Source organism: Dendropsophus ebraccatus, chromosome 1 (genome assembly GCF_027789765.1).
Source record: "Dendropsophus ebraccatus isolate aDenEbr1 chromosome 1, aDenEbr1.pat, whole genome shotgun sequence".
Lineage (NCBI taxonomy): Eukaryota > Metazoa > Chordata > Amphibia > Anura > Hylidae > Dendropsophus > Dendropsophus ebraccatus.
The window spans coordinates 78,301,505-78,323,194 of NC_091454.1; the positions used below are offsets into that span (position 1 = coordinate 78,301,505).

At 41.9% G+C, this 21,690-nt stretch overlaps 1 protein-coding gene across 1 annotated transcript in view; it reads left to right on the forward strand.

Moving 5' to 3' along the window:
* Positions 1-21,690, forward strand: part of LOC138783023 (dynein axonemal heavy chain 3-like) — an 877,176-nt gene that overhangs the window by 465,466 nt on the left and 390,020 nt on the right. Inside the window, exons 35-39 of the mRNA XM_069957145.1 lie at positions 1,000-1,130; positions 2,874-2,974; positions 10,734-10,848; positions 16,915-17,048; positions 17,798-17,983. Of these exons, the coding sequence (XP_069813246.1) occupies positions 1,000-1,130; positions 2,874-2,974; positions 10,734-10,848; positions 16,915-17,048; positions 17,798-17,983 (667 nt within the window). The remainder of the gene's footprint in view (positions 1-999; positions 1,131-2,873; positions 2,975-10,733; positions 10,849-16,914; positions 17,049-17,797; positions 17,984-21,690) is intronic.

The following is a 21,690-nucleotide window of genomic DNA, read 5'->3' on the forward strand; positions in this document are numbered from 1 at the left end:
TGGGGGGGTTTCAGGGGATGCTGTGTGTGGGGGGGGTCTGCAGGGGATACTGTGTATGGGGGGCTGCAGGGGATGCTGTGTATGGGGGGCTGCAGGGGATGCTGTGTAGGTCTCCCCTGTACAGATGTTACCTGGCTCCCTGCTGAGTGCAGACCACCATCTTCTCTGTCTTCCGGCTCCTCTATCCAGGCTGTAGTAGTGACAGCTGGGGGGACAGAGCGGCCTCTAGTGGCCGGAGGGAGAAAGAGCAACAGTTTGCTTTTAACTATAAGCCTCATAGGCTTTAGTTAAAAGCATAGGGGTCTGTTGAGGGGGCGGGGCTTGACGGCGTGGTGGGGGCGGAGCTTCAGCGGCGGCCCGCAGCACAGACCACCCCTCCAGCACTCTTAGGTGTCAGAGAAAAGAGCGTTGGGGCGGTTAGAAGCTGCAGGGCGGCCCTGAGACCTTCAACGAGCTGTCAGTGAGTGACAGCTGTGCGGCCCCATACTGTCTTGAGGAAGACCGGCCCGGGGGACAGATGCCACCCTGCCCCCCAGCCCAGCCCACCCCTGAGAGGGGGTGTGCCAGCCTAATGCATACACTCTACAATCTAAACCCGGGCCGTTGAGCACGTGGCTGCCAGTTTAAAAGTTGTTTTTTAGGACAATAACTGCATAACCTTCCGAACGGACCCCAGGACAGATCTTGGGTTAAAAGCAGCTATCTGAAGGTACAATTGGTTTTGGGGGGGCCAGATTGTGAGTACAGAGTCGCTTTAACTTTTGTTTATATATGCAAATGAATGTCAAGTGGTCAGAGAATAGGGGCCCTTGCCATCATTCCAGACCCCCTATCACTAGCTCTTCACCTTCCACGTCATTGACAGTTGTGCTGTGTGCTGTAGGGATGGAAATGCTGACTACTTGAAATCATCAGCCAATCTCATACAGTTAATTCATATGTGTTAATATTAGTAAAACATGCACAGGAAAATATTAATCAATATTCCTGTTCTTCCAGGTGTTTTGGCATGTGTATTTCGTGGTCATGCTACAAGTAACAAAAAATGCAGAAAATGGTGCATATTTGATGGACCGGTGGATGCTGTATGGGTAGAAAACATGAACACTGTTTTAGACGATAACAAAAAGGTATTAATAAAAAAAAAATTGGTAACGGTTCTTATGTCCTTCATTGGTTGCATACTAGCAATAATTTTGTGATGCAAATCATTTTAGATTTTATACATTGAAGTCCATACAAGAAGTTTTCTCAAATCATGGTTTACCAAAACTACCATTGCCAATTTTTCTTTTAACTTACATATCTGATTACGTAAATTAGTAGGTAGGATACTGAGTGCAGAAGGTCACAGAAGAGTAGAGATCCCCATACACCTTTAATAACCGATGACCAAACAATTCTTTGGCCATTAGTTATCTCTCAGGACACAGTTGGGAGAGCCCCATACACCGTGTACCAACCGTGGGCAAATATGTTCTTGTACCTGTCTTAAAGGGATACACATCAAGTTTACAACCTTGCCTCATTTTTATGTTCTGGTTGCACCCCCCCCCCCCCCCCCCCCCCCCCCCCCTTGTTTATAGCTTTTTGGCTAGGTTACTGACCACTGCTTCACACTAGAAGCAGTTACCAGGGAGGCTGACATGATTTTATCTTTCTGCTAAGTACAGGAGAGAGCTAGGTGGCCAGGATTGTGTTGGCTTTCCTGCCGTGCCACCCTATCTCTATGTGAACACCCTCATTCAGGGCATCCAGGCACAGTATAATTTCAGTGGAGCCATCTGGGAGTCATGCAGGTTTCAGCACTGATAAGAGTTCAACAGTGCACAGTGAAATATTTCACCATGTTTAAACTGCCTTAATCTAAGAGCAGCATAAAGTAGTTACAAATACCCTGATTCATGAGTTCCTACTGAGTTTCCCCGAAAATAACACAATACCTTATATAAATTTTTGTTTCTAAAGAGGTACTTATTTCTCTCCTTCCTCCCTGGGGCCGGGGGGGGGGGGGGGAAGCGGCATTGCGGCATTGGACAGGCACGGGGAGGAAAGGAGAGAGGTGAGCGGCACCAGACAGAGCATGGGGAGGGAGGTGAGCGGCACAGGACAAGCACAGGGAGGGAGGAAGAGAGGTGAGCGGCACATGACAAGCAAAGAGAGGTAGGGAGAGAGGATAGTGGCACTGTACAGGCACAGGGAGGGTGGGAGAGAGGTGAGCGGTACTGTACAAGCACGGGGAGGAAGGAAGAGAGGTGAGTGGCACTGTACAGGTATGGGTAGGATGGGAGTTGAGCAGCACTGTACAGGCATAGGACAGGCACAGGAAAGGAGCGAGAGAGATGAGCGGCATGGGACAAGCACAGGGAGGTAAGAAGAAAGGGTGAGCGGCTCTGTACAGGCACAGGGAGGATGGGAGAGAGGTGAGCGGCACTGTACAGGTATGGGGAGGGAGGAAGGGAGGTGAGCAGCACTGTACAGGCATATGCTTATAGACAAAAAGCTGTCAATGGCAAACTATAGAGCCTGTGTACATTAATGAAAGGACAAGTGTGTTTAGCTTGACCAACAGCTCATAGAGTGATTTCATGAAAACTGTTGCAAACTATTAACACAGCACCGAAGTAAGGTTATTTGTCACTACATTATGCTTCCTCAGTTATGGCAGCATAAACCCACTCACAGTTTCTCTTAATTTCATCAGCCTTCTTCTGCTAGATCATTTTACTGCTTCTTTTTGTTTGTTATGGCCTAAGTTGTTTCTTTTATCCATATTCTGGGGCCTTGGTCTAACAAACACACAACCCCCTTTCCTCTTTTATGTGTTAAAAGTCTCCTACATTTCTAATACTCTTCTATTCTTAATCATGTAGCTGTGCTTGATGAGTGGAGAAATAATACAAATGAGTCCACAGCAGAACATGATTTTTGAGGTGCTAGATCTTGAGCAAGCATCTCCAGCAACCGTAAGTAGGTACGAAAAGTCTATACAACTTGTATGATAAATAATGAAGACTGTATTCAGAATATGAACTTGAACTTGTATAAATGTATCATTAATGTACTATGTGGTATGTTTCATCTAAGGCGTTTTGCCTTAGATATATCACCTATTCGTAAGACCCTCTAAAACCCCAGCTCGTGCTTAGAAGTTCTGTTTGCAAATAGATGACACGTCCCCATATTGGAAAAAAAAAAAAACTTTTATCTTGCTCATACAGTAGATTTACAGTAGCCCACAAATTAGCCTGCACGTTCATTTAAATGGATACTAAATAGGAGCGGTCTTGGCATTTCTGGGGCCCCAAGCAAAGTTATGTCTGGGGCCCCCCCCTCGACACACGTTCCAAAACAATAGACTGCTGTGTGTTGCCCCCAGTAGTATATACCCCTTGTGCGCTACCACCAGTAATATATACACCTTGTATGCTGCCCCCAATAGTATATACCCCTTGTGTCCTGCCCCCAGTAGTATATACCCCTTGTTTGCTTCCCCCAGTAGTATATAGACTCCTGTTTGTTCCCCCAGTTATATATAGCCCCCCCCCGTGTGCTCCCCAGAAGTATATAGACCTCCTGTGTGCTGCCCCAGTTGTATATAGACCCCCTGTGTGCTGCCCCCAGTTGTATATACCCCCTGTGTGCTCCCCCACTAGTATATAGGCCCCCCGTGTGCTCCCTCAGGGGTATTTAACCCCCCTGTGTGCTCCCCCACTTGGATATAGACCTCCTGTGTGCTCCCCACTTGGATATAGACCCCTGTGTGCTCCTCCAGTAGTATATAAACCCCCTGTGTGGTTCCTCCAGTAGTATATAGACCCCCTGTGTGCCCCACCAGTATTATATAGACCCCTTGTGTGCTGCCCAAGTAGTATACAGACCCCTGTGTGTTCCCCCAGTTATATATAGACCACCTGTGTGCCTCACAAGTAGTATATAGCCCCCCTGTGTGCTCCCCCAGTAGTATATAGCCCCCCTGTGTGCTCCCCCAGTAGTATATAGCCCCCCTGTGTGCTCCCCCACTTGGATATAGACCTCCTGTGTGCTCTCCAAGTTGTGTATAGACCCCATTCTGCTGCCCGAAGTAGTATATAGACCCCCTGTGTGCTGCCCCCAGTAGCATATAGACCCCTCTGTGAAGCCCCAGTAGTCTATAGCCCCCCTGTGTGCTCCCCCTGTTATATAGCCCCCCTGTGTGCTCTCCCCATTTATATAGACCACCGATGTGCGCTCCCCCAGTTAAACAGACCCCTGTGTGCTCCCCCTCCCATATAGTATATAACACAATAAAACAAACACTTATACTCACCTGGGTCCGGGCGTTTTCTCTTATCTTCACTCTTGCGGCCGCAGGGTTTTCCCTGCGATCACAAGAGGCCGCACTCCCCTTGTCCTGGCGCCGATGCTCCAGTGATGTCACTGGAGCACCAGCACCACAAGGACAAAGCTGCCACTCGTGACCGCAGGGAAAACCCTTCCTGCGGCCACAAGAGTGACTGACAGGAAGGGAGCCAATGACTCCCGCCCTGTCAGTGCTGCTGCATGTAACTATGAGCGCTCATTACGAGTGCTCATAGTTACAGTTCAGATGGCAGCAGCGAGCGGGGCAGCGGCCCTGTCCAGTGGTCTTGAGCACAAGAGCAGGGCGTGGGGGCCCCCTGGATGTTGGGGGCCCCAAGCGATCGCTTGGGGTGCTTGGTGCCAAAGACCGCCACTGATACTAAGTTATCAAACAACTTGTGTTATCTAGTTGTAGGAGTGTTTAGAAGACAATCTCTACTTTACTGCCTTTTTGTTCCTTACCTTCTAAAAATCTGTAGAGTAAATTGTATATTTTCAGCCATTATGGATCTCTCTTCCACTGAATTTGCAAATGATTGTCTATGTCAGGCTTAGTTCATCTCTAGTCAGAGAGACACCATGAAAAAATCCAGGTAAGTGGGGGAAGAGCTTAGCTTGTGTTGTAGTATGTGCAGTGGAGAGAGCCAAAACTTACACAATCTAAATCAGCAAGGTATGGTATATAAAGCATGGTTGTAGTTTACATTAATAATTTTTTAGTTATCATGCTTTATAATAAAGCTATACTTGCTTGTATCCAGGTACAGTCTCCTGAAGGCAGCTTTTTAGTCTTGTGCTGGTTATAACCAGGTGCTGCTGTGCAGACCCTGTTAACTATAAGCATGTCTGACATACATGGGGTGACTATATAGACCTATTTAATTGAATTAAGCTGTGTAGCAATTCTAAACATAACCTGTTCTGTTTAGAAAAAAAATAGTTAATAAACAGGATACCAAATGTTGTACTATTCACGACAGATCATAAAGTGATGGCATAGCTTAGTAATATGTCATCCTTTCTTAAGAGAAATATACACTTTTAACTGATTAAAACTAATTAAAAGTTGTCCTCACTTATTTTAACCCCTGGCTAATGACCAGCTAAGGACCAGGCTAATTTTCGTTTTTGCGTTTTCATTTTTTCCTCCTTGTGCTTAAAAGGCCATGGCACTTGCATTTTTACACCTACAGGCATGACCCCTTATTTTTTGCGTCACTAATTATACTTTGCAATGACAGGCTAAACTTTTGCATAAAATATGCTGCGAAACCAGAAAAAAATTATATGCGCAGTGAAATTGAAAAAAAAAAACACAATTCTTTTTCTTTGGGGGGGGTTTTGTTTTTTACGCCATGTGTCCTATGGAAAAACTGACATGTTATATATGTTCCTCAACGATTACAATGATATGTAACGTATAACTTTTATATTATCTGATGGCCTGTAAAAAATTCAAACCATTGTTACTGAATATATGTTCCTTAAAATCGCTCCATTCCCAGGCTTATAGCGCTTTTATCCTTTGGTCTATGGGGCTGTGTGAGGTGTAATTTTTTGTGCCATGATGTGTTCTTTCTATCGGTACCTTGATTGCGCATACGCGACTTTTTGATCGCTTTTTATTACATTTTTTCTGGATTTGATGCGACCAAAAATGCGCAATTTTGCACTTTGTGATTTTTTTGGCGCTTACGCCGTTTACCGTGCGAGATCAGGAATGTGATTAATTAATAGTCTTTGACAGCTGCATCTGATTACCTTATAAGTGGCCACGGCGATCGGACAGTGCCCGCTAATAGCCGCAGCCCCGGGCTACATGAGGCACCCGGGATCCCTAGCGTGACCGCAAACAACTGACATGTCAGTTTTCTGTGGCTGCTATTCAGTGAATAGTGGGCGCAGAAAACCCTGTCAGTGCACACTATGGAGCAAGTTTGCAGTGGGGAGTTCTGATGCGGGCGCGCATGGATGCGCCTGCATCAGAACTCTGCGGGGCTAAAGATCATCTGGCCAGTACTGCAGTACCGCCCAGGATGATCTTTTCAGAGATTGGCTGTTCTGTGACTCGGCCAGGTCACCGAACGGCCGGTCTCTTGCGTAGTCTAAACATAGCCTATGGCTGCAATTCCTGACTGCAGGTCTACTCACATGAAATCACATATGTCTGTTTAAATCATCAGACCTGTGGTCAGGCAAGGATTTATGTAATGGCAGATGATAGGTGCATGTTTAACCCCTTCCCCCAATATGACGTCCAGGGACGTCATGAAAAGCAGTGCCATTCTGCATCATGATGTCCCTGTACGTCATGCTCTTCCTGCCTCCCCCCACTGTCCCTGGCTGAGACCGGGCAGCAGGAGGAGGCTGTGTCACACAGCCTCCTCCTGCTGCCACTGCCCAGAGAGGAGCCGTGCTCCCCCCGGGCAGTTAACCCCATAGACGCCGCGGTCGGTGCGACCGCAGCGTCTATGGGGAGATCTGCTGCTTCTCACAGATCGGATGCTGGGAGGAGGCAGCTGCACATGCTGTGCGGCTGCTGTGCTCCTCCCAGGCACCTGCTCCCTGCCGTAGTCAACCCCGCACCCCCTCCTCCCCGTGCTTCCCCTCCCCAGCCCGCTCTGTCCCTCTCCAGGCACCCCCCTCCCCGTGCTCTCTCTCCCCCCCCGGAGCCGCACGAGTAATTGCGCGACTCCGGGAGGGTAACCACCCCAGTGCGTCTGGGGTGCTATGATTTCTAATGATCAGGCCCCTGCAGTGAGGCAGGGACCTGATCATTTGAATGATCTGTCAGTATAACACTGACAGATTATTCAATATATAATGCATTACAGCACTGATCATGTGCTGTAATGCATTATATATGTGAAAAAGTGAAAGTAAAAAAAAAAACACTAAACACACACATACATACATAAATAAAGAAATAATTAATTACAATAAATTAAATAAATAAATACATAATAAATAAAAAAAATAATTGAAATAAATAAATATACACATTTCCCATCCTCCCTTTATTAATGATCCCCTATAAATAAAGTACACATATGTGGTATCGCCGCGTCCGTAATGACCCCATCTATTAACCCGTTACATTAATTTTTCCACCTGATTAACACCATTAAAAAAAAACTAACAAAAATTTTAAAATTTTGTTAATCCCGCCCCCTAAAAAATATAGAAAAAAACGTCACATGTACCCAAAAGGTGTACCACTAAAAGCATCAGCTTATGCTGCAAAAAAAAACCCCTCACATAACTCCATTGGCGAAGAAATTAAAATATTACCACTCTTACAATATGCAAGACTCAAACAGTATTTATAGTATAAATGCCATAAACTATATCAAAAGCTATATAAAATGGATATCCCTGTAATCGTACCGACCTGACGAATAACTATAACATGTCATATGCAACGTATAGTAAACGGCGTACAAAAAACGTGTCCCGTGTCCCCCAGAATTGTACCGATGGAAACGTAAACTTGTCTTTTACAAATATTTTGGCACCCCAAGGCCTCCGTGACATGATATAATGACTATATAAAACCTTAAATAAGAGAAGACCCCAAAAATACATAAGGCTTCTATCATGTCTGCGGTCTGTGATTGAGTCAGGTGACGCACTGCAGCCACATGTGGGGGATTTCTAGAAACATTGGAATAAGGGGAATAAACAGTGAGTTCCATTTCTCAGTTAGTATTTGCTGTGTTAGAGGAAAAAATGTATTAAAATGGAAGATCTGCCCAAAAAATGAAAATTTTAAATTTCCCCTTCAACTTGCTTAAATTTCTGTGAAACACCTAAAGGGTTAATACACTTATGAAATGTTACTCTGTATACGTTGAGGGGTGCAGTTTTTATAATGGAGGGATTTATGGGGGTAACTAACATACAGGCCCCACAAATCCACTTCAGAACTGAACCGGTCTTTAAAAAAATCTGAATTTGAAATTTTCCTGAAAATTTGAAAAATCATTGCAAAATTTTGAAGCCCTCTAACATCCTAAAAAGTAAAAGGACATTCACCAAATGACGTCACCATAAAGTAGACATGTTGTAGATGTTGCAGTAATAATTAATTCATGTGGCATGACTATTTTTTTCAGAAAAAGAGAATTTTGAATATAAAGGATTGTAAATGTTTCTAATTTTTGCGCAAATTTTGTGTTTTTCACAAAAAACTACTGAGTGTATCAACCAAAGTATACCACAAACATAGAGAGGAATATGTCATGAAAAAACAATCTCAGAATAACCGTGATAGTTAAAAGCATCGCAGAGTTATAACTACATAAAGAGAGACAGGTCAGATTTGCAAAATAGGCCCTGGCCATTAAGGCCAAAACAGGCTGCGGAGGCAAGGGGTTAATTGGTAAGGTAAGAAAATACTTTCTATGACCTTTTTATATTTTAATGTTCTGTGTGATCTCTGCTGAGGTCTAAGAGAGCCGACTCACAACTAGCAAATGATGTCAGGAAAAAGAAGAATAAAGCATATAGAAGTTTAGTGGCCAACGTATTTATTTTTCCAATTCATTTAAGTGACAAGCCAGCACCAGAGGTCCCCTGGATTTACTAGTTGATTGGACAGTTAACACAAAAATGAGGTCCTAATTCAGTAACATTTATAAAGCCCATAGTTATATTTTAATCAGAAATTAGTGAATTTTTAAAAAAATTCAGTTCAACTGGCTGACTGAGATGGAATAACGCTACGACCAATCACTGTCACTCTCGAGATGTGAGTAAGAGCCCGCTCAGCCAGTCACTAAATGACTGAGACATGACAGCAACATGGCCAATGATTGGCTGAGCAGGTTGTTACTCTTGTCTCAGTCAGAAGGTGGAAGCTGCTGCAATCAGTGGGGGGCACCAGAAAACCGTGGGAGGACATTGGGGGTGCATGGACAGGTAAGCAAAGGCTCTTTTTTGTTTTCTATGTGTATTAAATTGTGCCACTATCTTAGACGGGGTTCATTACAAACTTTGGAGAAAGTTTGGGTCTGTAACCAACCAAACTTTTAGCAAATTTCATAATTAATATATTAGTTTGTGAAGTGTGGTTTGCTCATCTCTAATTATAATGCATCTGTTTAGTGGAAATGAATCTGTATTGAACATTCTTAATGATACTTTAAGGGTATGTTCGCACAGGTTTGAGTTTCATTGCGTTAACGCAATGAAGGAGGGCTGGGCGGCAATTAAATGATTAATTACTGCAATTATGTGATGGACTAACACAATGTAAGGATCAATTACTGCAATTAAATCATGCACTCACAATGCATTTTCAGTATATTACCGCATGTGTGAACACAGCCTAAAGAAATAAATGGGCATTAATGAAAATATTAATTGTATTATATGTTTTATTTTAATAAAAATAAATAGTTTCCGTTTGTTATTTAGAATCAGATTGTAGACAATACACATTTATAATCCACGTTACAAATGAAAATTTCCAATGACCAATAAATCATCTAATCTAAGCTTTGCTAAGCTTATTGATGTTCTGTATTAAAATTGTCTTCCTGTCTTCCAATGTGATGAGATCAGTAATCCTATAATTAGCAAACCTTCATCTTGTTCAATCAATTGATTTGCTCCAGTAGACATTTCACCATGTACATGTTGTTGTTTTCCATTGTATTTCTAGGGGAAAGGCAACCTAGTTCTTTAACCTCTTCATGACTTCTAATATACCTTTCTATGGCTGCTCAACTGGTGTTGCATATAAAGCATACTGCCAGCTGTATTTTACCGCAGACATTAGATCGATCCCACCAGTTTAAGGCTAAATTACCACTCCTACTGTTAAGCGCTAACTAGGGATGAGCAAACCGTCTGAAGTTCGGGTTCGTATTAACCTGAACTATCGGCTTCTGATTCCCGCTGTCTGCCCGCTCCGTGGAGAGGGTGGACACAACCTTGAGGACCGCCTGTAAAACTGGGATACAGCCATAGCCTTAGGCTGTATCCCAGTGTATATAGCCGCCATATCTTTGCTAGATTCCACGAGTTTTTATATCGTAGAAAATAATGTTGTGGTAAGCTGTCTCATGTTGGGGCCAATCATGGGCCGCCTAAGTAATTTCTTATGAACAGAGGTGTCATCATAGTAAGCCATGTTTGGTTAACCTTTTCGTTTGATACTTTTCCCATGTGGACAACACACTATCACACGGTAGACAAAATTACCCTACTGTGTGACCCGAGCAGTGAAAGTTAGGACATTGTCGTCATGACCTCCAATAAGGAACATTATAGCTCACTTCACCTTAGTCCAAAATAAATATTCTCAGCATAACATGCATAGGCACTTTAAATAAAATGTAAATAGGTTATAGTGTCCCTTTAAATAATCTTTGTCTTTTTTTTCCCAGGTGTGGTATGATTTATATGGAAGCAAAGGACTTAGGATGGGAGCCACTAACTAAGTCATGGATAATGGCAAACCTTCTAACAGTACTTACTGCAGAAGAGAGTCAGATTGTGCAGGTAGAACCAGTGCTTTTCACATTAACTCTGGAAGGAAAAAAATATTTTCTCATACAGTCTAAACAATTCTTTGCTTTCCAGTCATGGTCAGCATTTCAAGCTATAATAAATAACCTGGGCTGTGGACAGGACATTTTTTCTCTATTTTGATACCCTTACAGAAGTAATCATGCTTCTTGTCAGGTGTTCTACAGATAAAGACAAATGCTCTGCATTGCCAGACTGTCTACGCATTTTAACCAAAAACAATGAAATGCATGAATGTTGGATATTCAGAAAATACTATTTGTCTTGTCATGTAGACCAGACTTGTTGCACCATTTAAATGACAATTCAATTACAAATTTGTAGCTTTTAATTTTAGGTTTAATAGGTTATAATATAATTCTGATTATCTATATTGGATAGATAGATAGATAGATAGATAGATAGATAGATAGATACATAGATACATAGATAGACAAATCAATTAGCCATTATATTAATTCACTAAGAGTGAATTGGGCACTGTCCAGCTGGGGCCCCTTTGGTCAATGCATGGATGTTACTTTGACACCTTGTATTTAAACATTGTTGCAGTCACGGTTCACCTCTTTGTGACAATGGTATTCCCTAAGCAGAGCAGTTTCTAGGATATTGTGGCAACAGAGCGACTCTGATAAAAGGTTCCTTACTATAGCAGTATAGGCCTATATATCCCTTCTCTGGCTCCTTCAGTTTCTTATTATTGGACACTTTTATTAAAGATTAAGGTTTAACCCCTACACAGGTTACTGATTCATGGGAAGGCAGTGTAACGGTTAAACTCTTAGCAGTAAGTACAAGTGACTGATAAGGTGACTCCTGAGAATGAAGCTGCCCATCGCTCTCCTCACATACTGACAACCCACACTCACATACTGACCCAGACACTGCACTTCTGATTCCCCACAGGGACCCCCCCCCCCCCATCCCTGCCCCCAGCTCAGCTGCAAAAGAAGAGAAGAGAGCAGAACTTACACAGACGCTCTTCTGCTCTGTCAAGGCTGGGTCGGAGGAGGAGAGGATGTCACATGGGAGCTACTACCTGTGTGCCAGGTCATTAGCAGAGCCGCAGGGGAGCATCCAGAAGTCCCTGCTGCCTCCACTATCCTCTTCCCCGCAGTCACACGTCATAATAAGAGCTCCTTAGGAGCCAGGTGTTGTGTGTGGGGGCGCACTGCACAGCACGGTGCTATAAATGGCCCTGCACACTGCACAATTTGAGGAGCAAGCGAGTACCAGCCTCTCAGGTCAGCGGTCACTTGCTCCTCATTCCCAGCTTGCTGTCTGTGCTATTACACGCACAGACATCGATCGCTCTTGGGGGGGGGGGGGGGGTTAGCAGATGCAGGGAGCAGAGAGAGGGCTGCCAAGATCGTCAGGGTTGTCCAAAGAAAAGAGTGATGGCCTGCTGATGCCACTCCTTTTCCTCGGTGCAACGGACTGCAGATCGTCGCTATCACTATTGTGATTTTGGTTCATGTTATACAACAACCATCAGCAGGCAGGGTGCATGTCGGCTGATCGTTGTTTTACACTAAATGATTATTGGCTGGAACGGTTGATAATCGCTTTGTGTCATAGTACCCTAACAGCAGGGATCTGCTTCAGTAAAATCACGCACTTGCAACGCTGGAGAACATGTTCAGAATAAAAAAAAATTGAGGTGTTGCCGTTGGGCCCCAAATCATCAGATCACATTTCTAGCATTTGTGGGTTGAGCTAAAAAAAAACACATCAGATTTTTTTTTTTTTATATATTCTATATGCAGTGGCTTATAACCGAACAGGACTATAGGAAATGTGTGTTAGCTAATGTAATAACCTTCTTTATTTGATTTGGAGTCAGTGTTAGCAGAAGCTGATGAAGTGTGCTCCAGAAGTCATGCTATCAATAACTTTGAAGGAAATAACCTCACTAGGTACATAGTCTCGTTTAAGAAAAATGCCGTTTCAAGGGCCTGACAAATAATAATATAGAATATTCTGCTTTCCTTAGATGTCATTTATCTTACTTATCACAACCACAGGATTATGATAATATAATAGATGTGCAATGATCCCATTACAAACAGAGGCCATCACAGCAGAAGAATTTATCTTATCAGGAAAGATAACTTATTAGAAGGGATGGACCTTTATGGGTGTCTTCATAAAGCCGGTAGCTAAAATATAGGAAGGCAGCACCATCATGAGAATTGACCTGCTGACCCTGTAGGTATGGGTTTGAGAGCCTTAGTTTGTTTTATTATGTAAATCTGAACCTTTTCTTCTTCCTGCTAGAAGATATTGACTTTTGTTGTTGGACTAGTAGAATTATAGAACTAAATAGGTCTGTAAAATATGCTTGTGATTTCAATGAAACGAATTTATTAAAAACATCCCTGAGCTACAAAAGATGAGTGAAATATTAATATTTTATTCCAGTTATGTGGAAAATGCTTCTTAAATGTGCTCAATTAGATTGATACGAACTATAAGATCAGGATTTTATCATGGCTTGTAGAACCCTGTCTCTCAGTCAAAGAGTAGGAGGACAGAGAAGGAGGGGTAGGAAAGCAGGAAGAGGCATTACAGCATGGGACACTTCAGAGCATTAGCTCTGTCTTCTTGACACTTTAGAGCGGAAATAAAAAATATATATATTTTTTATTGAAATGTAGCCACAGACACTGCACCAATAGCTATGTAATTATTGCTGCAGTCTTGTAGCAATCTACTAAGTGACAGAATTGCAGAACAGTAATAAATCTCCATTACAAGCCAATCCCACTCTGAACAGTTCCTGAAACAGACAGAGGTAGCAGCAGAGAGCACCATATTAGACTGGAAAAAATACAGCACTTCCTGCAGGACACACAGCAGCCGATTTTTAAATAGAAATTATTTACAAATCTATTTAACTTTCTGGCAACAGTCCATTTAAAAAAAGCATTCCCCCCCCCTCCAGAGTACCGCATTTAAACTGAGTATTCCTATTTCATTTGTTATAAGTACTGTATATGGGAGGTGGGATATCCACCTATGGGACCCTTACCTAAAAAAAAGTCTCCTAACCTTGTTTGTTGATTCTGTGCAGCTGCTTACCTACTAAAATCTTGGAGAAGTAGCACAGACTTCTCGATTGAAATATATGAACATTATACAGCCAAACATCCCCAAAAGGGGGTGCTCGCACCTATCATGCACTTAAAGCGACTCTGAACCCACAATCTGCTCCCCCCAAACCACTTGTACCGTCGGATAGCTGCTTTTATTCCAAGATCTGTCCTGGGGTCTGTTCAGCAGGTGATGCAGTTATTGTCCTAAGAGCAACTTTTAAAATTTCAGCCCTGTGTCAAAGAATGTCTGTGCCCTAAACTTGCACCGCCTCTCTGTCCCTCCTCCCTGCCCTCTTGACCATTAGAATGCCTCTTGCAGGATTTCTCCTATTCATCACTTTTATGCACTGCACAGGTGCCCTAATGATCCAGCACAGGTGCAGGTTCAGACAGGTGATGATTAGTAGAAATCTTGCCTGGGGGGATTCCTAATGGTGAAGGGTGGGGAGGGAGGGACGGAGAGGCGGTGAAAGCCTAGGGCATTTACACAGGGCTGCTGCAAGTTTAAAAGTTGTTTTTTAGGACAATGACTGCATCACCTGCCGAACAGACCCCAGGGCAGATCTTGGATTAAAAGTAGTCAGTATTATATTAATAGTAATAATAATATTTGCTCCTCACATTGTACTTTTTGGTCAGATTGGTAGGTAACTTCCTATTTCATTCACATTCAGTTTCCACCATCTGGGAACAGATTCTGAAAGGCTGCCTGCTTCCATGTACTTTAGGCAATGCAGATGGGAAATAATATAATTATTTTCAAATAAATTGCCATATGGAGAATAAAAAAGAAAATTATTATATTAATGCTGGATCTATTTGGTTTCATCATACATTTATTGTATCTAAACTTATGGTTTCATACGGGAAAAAAAATGGTGGGACCCCACATTATATACTTCCACATATGGTGCTGCTGCATTTTTATTTGACCTTTGTTTTGTAATCAAATGGCTTTTTTGAAGGCTTAACTTGTTAATGACAGTGCTGAGTTGCTTTCCATGCAATTATTTGGACTAATGCTCGCCTTAGGTGGGATTTATAATACTTTGTTGAATATAATAAGCTTATTTGGGTAATTTTGGTAAAGCTAATTTTCAACATATTATTATTACTTTTTTAGTAATATACCTTTCAATTTAAAAGGAAATCGGAACACTGCTCCTATGGGAAAACTTGGATCTAAAGATGTTAGTATTTTATTTATTCATATTGGAATTTGTTATTGTTCATTTTATTTGAAAATGGAAACAATTCAAAACATTATAGCATGCATATATCACTGATTTAATAACTTTAAGTTGTGCAGTAATACACAGACTGCATTTAGTTGTTGTAGAAAATGTAATCTATTCAAGTTGTATAAATCACATATAATAAACATAGAAAAAAAACAAGTTTATTTTTGCATTTCTACCTATGCTGTTATCAGAATAACAAACTATACTGTCCAGTTAGTGGTCAGTTGATATTTTGTTATTTAGCTTTTGTGCTGTACAAATATGTGAACATATGTAACTGAAAATAAGATAGTGTAGTTCATTTAAAAAATGATAATTGGAGAGGCTTAAAAAGGATCTTTCAGCAGGTTAGACTATTCTATCAATGATTATCAATGGAGCGGGCAGGCTGGATGACACTGTGGGGGTGGGACAGTGCACCTGGACAAAGATTATGCCGACTAACAGCACAAGACTGGCAAGGAAGGTAAGACACATACCTTTCTTATCAGCTACCGGGTGCTATAGGGGGCTATGAGCAGGTTAGATTAATCTGACCTGCTGATAGTTCCCCTTTAAGGCCATGTTCTCACAGTGTAAGACACCCACTGTACAGCAATGCCGGCCAGATGATCTTTACCGCCACTGAATTTGGATGCAGGCTTATCCGTGCGCCCGCATGAGAATTCCCCACTGCACACAATGGAGCGTGCGGCTGGAGCCACACAGTACATTGTGTGAACTGACAGGGTTTCTCGTGGCGCCGCTAGGAATCCAGGCCAAAGTGTATATTATGTGTATACACTCCGGCTGAGATTTTCTCAGCCTGCAGCACTACGTAACTACCGTAGCAATCCTGGCCGTGATCAACAACGGCCGTGATCACTACGGTATTTACGTAGTGTGAACATAGCCTAATAATGAAAATAGGTCAGAATTCTTGATCTCATTTGGCTCAATTGGCTCAACTGAGCCAATGCTACTTTAAACCAATTGACTTAGGGTTTTGCTACAGGATTATCCTATAATTTTTTAGTGTAAGGGGTCCTTGTTATGTTAAAAAAAAAAAAAAGCTTACTTAAGGTGGGTGAATATTTTATTGGGCACACACTTGGAAAACACAGAAATGGCTGCACATCACACTCATGGTTGAAACTAAAGCTTGTTCAGCTACATTAAAAACCAACATCAGAAGTCAGTATATAATTTGATCAAAACATATTGCCTAATGTACCACGTGCAGGTCTTCTAATCCACAGTCCCTACTCTAGCCATGGTGCAGCGTTCGCTGGGGACCACCACTGCCACAAAGCCAGTGCCCACAGGGGGAGCGGTCCAGCAACCCCAGGGTTGCAGAGCCAAGCCCCGAGGGCCAGAGCTGCACCACTCCGCAGACACGGATTAAAACATTGGCAGGATTAACTTATGTGTCTCTGCCAGAATTATGGCTGAAAAAGTAGCACAGAACTTTTCTCCACATTTTTTATGCATTTTAGACACTTTTCCACCACTTTCATACACTTTTTCGACTGATACAAAAAACGGCTGGGGTATATGCATGGCATGGTCTATAGGGCATGGTCTGAAATATCAAGATCTCTAAACAATGCTAATGCACTTCAAAAAGTTCTGATAGAAGTATGATAAAATAATTTTTTTTTCCATTTGTTTAGCTTTAATATAGTGATACGTTAATAGAGTATCTTTGCCTCTTGTCTTTTAAGGTGATGTGCAGATGGCTCCTTCCTGATTGCTTTGATTTTGTGGGAAAAAAATGTAAATTTGTGATTCATACCTCTCCTATGCATCTTACCATGTCAATGCTCAAGATCTATGAATCCTTGCTGAAAAATGTCAGGTAAGATAATATTTACTTTTATGAAATTAAAGGGGAAACCTTGTTAAAAGAAAACAAACAAAAAAACTTCAAAATAATGCAAGGTTCTGACCTATGTTCCCACATGAGGGTTTTACAGTAGTCCAGTAAATCTAATGCAGTTTTCTGCCTACTCCAACTCTTTTGCTATTCCTCTTCCTGTTCTTTGCTTTCAGTCTACATATCCCAGTAGTTTCCATATCCCCTCCCCTCCTAGGCCCTTCCATCCTATTGCTTCCAGTATCTGGCGTGATTCACATTGTGCTACAATAAAAGTTTCTCGTAATCATTAATAAGCTCTGTACATTGGCTTAAAGAAATTTTATCCCATTCCTCAAAATACAAAATAGCTTCAACTCTGTTATGTTGGTAAGTTTTCGAGTTTCAGTTGGGGGTGCAGATTGCTATATGGTCAGTTGGCATATTGACACATAAAAGTTAAAAAAAAGAACAACAGAAAGTAGAAGTTAATCTAGATCAAATAGAGGAACTGGAGGAAAACATGAAAAGCAGTAAAGCAGTTTCCAATTGCAACACATTAGGACTTCATAACTTTTAATTAAAAAAATGCTGGATAACTGACCCATTTTCAGTGATCTAGTAACCATAACTTGTAGTATTATTCAGTTATAAAGTTTGCTTTTGTAGTAAAAAAAAATCGTATTAATATAAAGGTATTCCAAATATGTAAATATATACACTATATAAAATAGTACATTGTATCTTATTAGCTCTGCAAAATTAAAGATGGAAAATGAAGATGGAATCATTGAAGTTTCAGAGGATGCGGGTTCTCCAAGAATTCACACAACTAACAAGAAAATAAATGAAGAGATCAAAAATATGATTGTGGCTTATGGCTTCTTTTCGGTTATTTGGTCTATTGGTGGAATTCTTCATTCAGATTCAAAACAAAGGTAAATCCTATCATTACTTTTTCTATCTACAAATTATTAAGCCGATAAGGATTATATACTTACACCAGTTATAAATAAAAATGTAATGTAATTTAAGGAAAATAGGAATCAGGACTTATGGATGGATTTCCTGGAAGAAAAAAAAAAGATAGTCTACTGACAAGTCATGGCACTTTTTTCCCCACAAAAATGTTGTGGCCATTTGTTAGATGGGAGTCAATACAAATATGAATTCTTATTAGTGGTGTTTTTTTTAAATCTCCTTAGGTTATGTGCACACACAGTATTTTTCAACCAAAGTCAGGAGTGGATTGAAAACACAGAGAGGCTATGTTCACACATTGTTGAAAGTGCATTACCGTCATTTAATGGCAAAAATGTCCATTATTTCAAAACAACAGCCAATGTTTTAAAATAGCAGTTATTAAAATGCAGCATGCTTTAGCTATGGCATTTTATTTACCTAGTTTGTGAGGTCTTTTCTCCTATCTTGTTTTCAATCCTACTCTGGATGCGGCCTTCAACACAAAAATTTTATATAAAACCACAGAAATGATTTATTTTTTTTTGCTAACTATTGCTACCTATGTATGAAAACGAGCATTCTCAGTATATCTACCTATATGGGATAATGGGAAGTAATGCTGGTGACTAGGAATTAGTAAAATCCACATTGGTAGCATGCAAATTACTCTTCAATAGACACAGTGCCACCCTGCTTATAATTTATGATGTTTATATAGTTCCTGGACAATTTTCTCCTGTATGTCTGTCTATCTAAAGAAATATTCTGTATGAGACATATTGTAACAGACAGCGAGTATGGACTGACTGTGCTGCTCAACCAGTTTGGCTTTGAGCCACATCGGGGTGGGGAGTCTAAGTGCCCTCTAGGTAGTCACCCTTTATCCCACTCCAGGATGCAGAAGCTGGGCTTTTGCAGCTCGAGGACACCAGGTCACCCCACAAGTGTTGTCCCAATGTGAGGAGCAGCTGGTCCCTAAGCACCAGAAAAAGTTGGTGCAAGGCATTGGGGAGCAGGCCGAGTATGCTTGGTCGCAAGTTGGGTTGTCAGCTAGAGAGTCAGTGCAGCACCTAAGATGAGGCAGGTATCATAGTTAGGCGAAGGATGAGGGCAGGCGGCTTCAGAGGCAGATCAGACAATCTGAGTCAGAAACAGGAGAGTTACACAGTACAGACAGGGGTCAAGCAACATGTGTAATCTGAAGAAAAGGCTGAGGTCAAAATCCATAGAAGAATAGTCAACAGAATAGCAGACAGACACCTTCACTTGGAATTTAAAATCCAACAACACTCAGGCAGAAATCAAGAGGTAGAGCAGGTTTATGAAGGTACAGGTGGCTCTGGATTGGCAGATGGCAGTAGAAGCTGGAGACAAGCTGCCTCTATAAACGTAGAGCAGTTGGCTGCCTGTGCACCCTAGTGGCCAGAGGTGTCACTACAGAAGAAGGTGTAAGAAGACGCCAGAAAACACAAGAAGCACTAGGACAAGCAGAGGAGTGGACAGAACAGTACTGCTGGTGATTCTCATTCGGCAGGATTACACATTTACAGTAAGCTAAGATTACATAAAGTGATTTCCACCCCAGACTATGGATAGAAAATGTATGTGGAAAAACTTGAAACATATTTATAGAATCTAGGACAAACTCTAAAAAAGTCATTAATATTTATAACATCAAATAAAAAGTATTGAATTAAAGTCTCCTAGGAGGAGTACTGTAACAAACATATCACATTTTATTTAGAATTTTTATACTTACATAGTGAGTTACTTAGACTTTGCTTTCAATATAACTAATCTCTATTATGGCAATAATTTGTGGAAATAGAATTTTTCCCACTCTTGACCTTCAGTGAAGCTAACCATACTTGAAGGGTAAGGGTAGCAACCTGTAATATGGTTGCAGTAAATGTGGGCTAGTCTCTGGTCCCAGGGTGGGATGTCATACCTTGCCTCTCTTTTGTGACTATATGGGCGTGTGTTGTTGAACACTACTGTGAACCACCATTTTCTTGGTAACTGCACAGTAATGTTTAATAGAGGCATTTAGTGGAGCAGTGGCAAGAGGGATGGGCAAGTGAATCATGGTAGGAAGAGGTTCCAGGAGGCAGCACACTTAGTCCCAGGACATGGATGACATGGGTGACAGCAGGGAATCCATTTAGCAGCAGGCTTTTTCCTGGAAATCATCATGGCAGTGGCTTCTGGACCTCTCCAAACTGGTGGGCTGCTTCTTCTTCCATTGCACCTTTGCTGTAAACAGAGCTAGCATAACAAATGGGGTTGGAAGCCGTCCTTTTTTCTCATGCAAAGGGGTATGTTGAACAGCATCTTTGTAGTGAAGTGACACAGTACATTACCATTAACAACATTTATTGTTAATTCATAAAAATACTTATATTTAATAAATATTAATGTTAGTATTATTTATTAACTACACATTTTTGTGCAATATATTTGTACAGTCATAACAATCCTTCATATCATATGGCAAAAGTAATTATGTTTAGAGTGAAAGGAATACAGAATAGATGTTGCAAATTTAGGATCATCAAAAAAATAGGAAATACACAACAATTTTCAAATTCTGCAATATCACTACCAAAAAATAGGGACCAGCAGCCATCTTAACCCCTTAACGACATCGGGTGTAGATTTACGCCCCTGCGCCCTGGTACTTAGCGCAAATGGATGTAAATTTACGCCCGATGTTTCCCCGATCGCTGTGTGTTCACACACAGCGATCGGGGAAGATGGCCTGCTATAATGTATAGCAGGCCATCTCTGCTCATCGGCACAGGGGGTGGTTAACCCCCCCCCCCCCCGTGCCGACGGTCACTGCTATCGGCTGATCAATACAGATCAGCCGATAGCAGCTGAATACAGCTTTCCGGGTCATCAGTGACCCGGTGACCCAGAAAGCAATGGCGATTGGTGCCGGGACAGCAACAATCGCCATTACTGTCCCCAACAAAGATGGCGCCGGTGCCACCCCTACGATCGCCGTGATAGTTCGGCCAGTACTGGCCGGCCCATCAGGGCGATCTAACAGTTAAAAAGTGTCTGGCCGGGTTCTGCACCCCTCAGCTAGGTAGCTAAGGGGTGCAGAACAGGTGTGTGTATAGTGTAGTGCACTATACTCACCTGATCCCAGCGTCCGGAACGAAGATCTGCGGTCCCGCGCGTCTTCTTCTCCTTGTTCCCGCCACTTCCGGGTTTGTTCGGCCTTCGTCGGTCTTCGTCAGGAATTTTCGGCTCTTCAGGCTTTTCCGTCGCCCCCATCTTTGGCCGCCAGCTCCATTCTACTGCCCCCTAGCGGCTGATCAGTGTATATTATACACTGATCATTTGTTTTGAGGTAGAAAGATGTTTTTTTTTTCATTTTTTTTTTCTTTTTATTTGCCCTAAGGCCGCTGAGTGCTGATCAGCATCGCACGTAAGTAACTCAGCAACTCCTCCTTTTTAGCGTAGGGGTGTTTTTCCCCCCTATATCCTACCGCCACTGTCTGCTGATAAGTAACGCACATACGTGCGGCATTTAGCAGCTTCTTTTTTGGCGTAGGTTTTTTTTTTCCTTACTGTTAAAAAAAACCACTACATTACACCACACTACACAAAATAAAGTTTTGCACTACACCAGAACACATTTACATACCCCATATACTAGTCCCGGTATAAAGAT